The sequence below is a fragment of the Palaemon carinicauda genome, chromosome 15, assembly GCF_036898095.1.
Source record: "Palaemon carinicauda isolate YSFRI2023 chromosome 15, ASM3689809v2, whole genome shotgun sequence".
Lineage (NCBI taxonomy): Eukaryota > Metazoa > Arthropoda > Malacostraca > Decapoda > Palaemonidae > Palaemon > Palaemon carinicauda.
In genome coordinates, this window is record NC_090739.1 from 126,683,087 (window position 1) to 126,685,834 (window position 2,748).

General features: G+C 29.7%; 1 protein-coding gene across 1 annotated transcript in view; it reads right to left on the minus strand.

The window, feature by feature from the left end:
- The window catches only part of LOC137654724 (sodium-coupled monocarboxylate transporter 1-like), a 9,824-nt gene extending 8,148 nt beyond the window's left edge, over positions 1-1,676 (minus strand). The window contains exons 1-2 of the mRNA XM_068388627.1: positions 1,506-1,676; positions 1-78 (exon numbers count right to left, since the gene is read on the minus strand). The exon at positions 1-78 is cut by the window's left edge and continues 158 nt beyond it. Of these exons, the coding sequence (XP_068244728.1) occupies positions 1-78; positions 1,506-1,652 (225 nt within the window). The 5' untranslated portion in view covers positions 1,653-1,676. The remainder of the gene's footprint in view (positions 79-1,505) is intronic.
- Between the last annotated feature and the right edge of the window lie 1,072 nt (positions 1,677-2,748).

Here is a 2,748-nt window from a genome sequence, read left to right on the forward strand (position 1 = left end):
TCCAGCACCGTAGTAAAACTTGCCCAAGATGAGCCACATGTTGAAGATCACCGCCACGGAGAATCCACTTATGGCTCCCTGAAGGTTGTCCGGACAAAGAAACAATTACAAATCATATGAATAAAATCGATAATGATATTTTAAAGAAATTTTGCTTTACAAAAGCTTAAAGTTAATTATATATGTGAATAAACAAACTCTCACATACTCACACACATATTTCTTGAATTGTTCAAGTCTGGCTATCACTAGCCTCTCTTAAATTTTAAATTAATAAATTATATAAATAAAAACGATTGTAACGTTTTAAAGAAATTTAGCTTTACAAAAGCTTAAAAATAATTATATATGTGGATAAACAAATTCTCACATACTCGCACACATTTCTTGAATTGTTCAAGTCTGGCTATCACTAGCCTCTCTTAAGTTTTAAATTAACAAATTATATAAATAAAATCGATAGTAATATTTAAAAGAAATTTAGCTTTACAAAAGCTTAAAGTTAATTATATATGTGGTAAACAAACTCTCACATACTCACACACATTTCTTGAATTGTTCAAGTCTGGCTATCATTCATAGCCTCTCCTAAACTCTTAAATCCTATTTTGAATATCCAAGTTATATTACATACATTTCACCAAAATATGTTACGCATGTATATAAAAGGTTTTCGCGTTATCATACAAAATACATAATAATCTGTCACTAACAAACATAACTTTGAATGTTTTCGCACTATTATACGGTACATATGATATGTCACAAATGACTTTAATAGATTTAAATATTAACCACATATGTCATTTAATATCTAATTCATCTTTAGGAATATATATCCTTCGGGTATTCTTTTACAATCAATACTTCTGGCTGAGCAAGGATTCGAACCTATGCCTCTTGAGTTTAAACAATCCGCAGAAGTAGACATTTGGAATGAGCTATAAAGAGAGATATGTGTGTTCATTCCAAGGCCAATGTAGCTCATATACTTGTCGAATTCAGGATTCTGTTCGTAGACTTGAATTAACCTATCATAATGATAGCTCTTTCGATATTAAATCTAATTACGTAGTTGATATTAACTTGCACATACACAAACACATACACACACACACACACACACACACATATATATATATATATATATATATATATATATATATATATATATATATATATATATATTATATATATATATGATGTGTGTGCGCTGTAGGTATTTACCTATGTATATATACATACGGTGGTATATATGTGTATATAAATATATCTATATATACTGTACATACTGTATATCCATAAATATGTATATATTTATGCAAATACACATAGGTACACATCCACACACACACACACACACACATATATATATATATATATATATATATATATATATATATATATATATATATATATATATACATATATATATGTGTGTAATTTGTAATATTTTTAAAAATTTTGGAAATTTATTAAATCTAAAAATTTGAAAATGGCCCTACCTTAGCATTGACCCACGGAGCTCCAATGCCCGTGATGAAGAGGCCATCAAATGGCCCGATGATGGCCCCGGAGATGCTGTAGGCCGCCTGGAACAGGGTCCCGAGCTGGGCCACCAGGAGAGCGGACCCTATGGCCAGGAAGACCATTCCGGCAGCTGGAACGAAACAAGAGTCTTTTTCTTTTTTCTTTCTTTCTTTTCCCATACATTAAAGGTGGCTAAATGTCTATCTATCTATCTATCTATCTATATATATATATATATATATATATATATATATATATATATATATATATATAAATTTATGTATACTGTATACATGTATATGTATATGTGCATGTATATGTATATGTATGTATATGTACAGATATGTGTATATATATATATATATATATATATATATATATATATATATATATATATATATATATATATGTATGTATGTATGTATTTCTATATATGTGTATGTATACGTATATATATGTGTATGTATATGTTAGATATATATATATATATATATATATATATATATATATATATATATATATATTTATATAATGTGTGTGTATGCATACAGTATGTATATATATACTGTATATACATTATATATATATATACACACATATATATATATATATATACATATATATTATATATATTCATGCTCAGCTCTCCCCGTCCCTCGGGTAAGGGGAAGAAGGAGCTGTCATACCCTGGTGAGAGGGGGATGCGTGTGCGTGTGTGCATATCTACCTAAATATTTAGCAGTCATTTTTGACGGGTTGTGTACACAAAAATAAACAAATGAATATATTTAGATTGTTTACAGGACAACAAGTTAATCAAAGACCGTTAATTAATTCCTTCAGTGGTTTAGTCATTCGAAAACAAAGTGCGGTATTGCGTTAAAACATTCAATGCAACGAAAACATTTACAAGGCCTCAGTCTGAGGAGTGTCTGATACTATACTCAGTTTTTTTTAATGAGGCGCATTTGCACTGACTCGTAGCGGTGCCCTTTTAGCACGGAAAAGTTTCCTGCTATCTGATTGGTTAGAATTATCTTGTCTAACCAATCAGCGATCAGGAAACTTTTCCGAGCTAAAAGGGCACCCCTGCGAGTCGGTGCAAATCTGCCTCACTAAAAAGAATTGACTATAGATGTAAACAAGTTATTAATCACGACGAATTTAGACTTTAATATTGTTCTATGACTGATAAAATCGATTAGTTAAAATTGATGT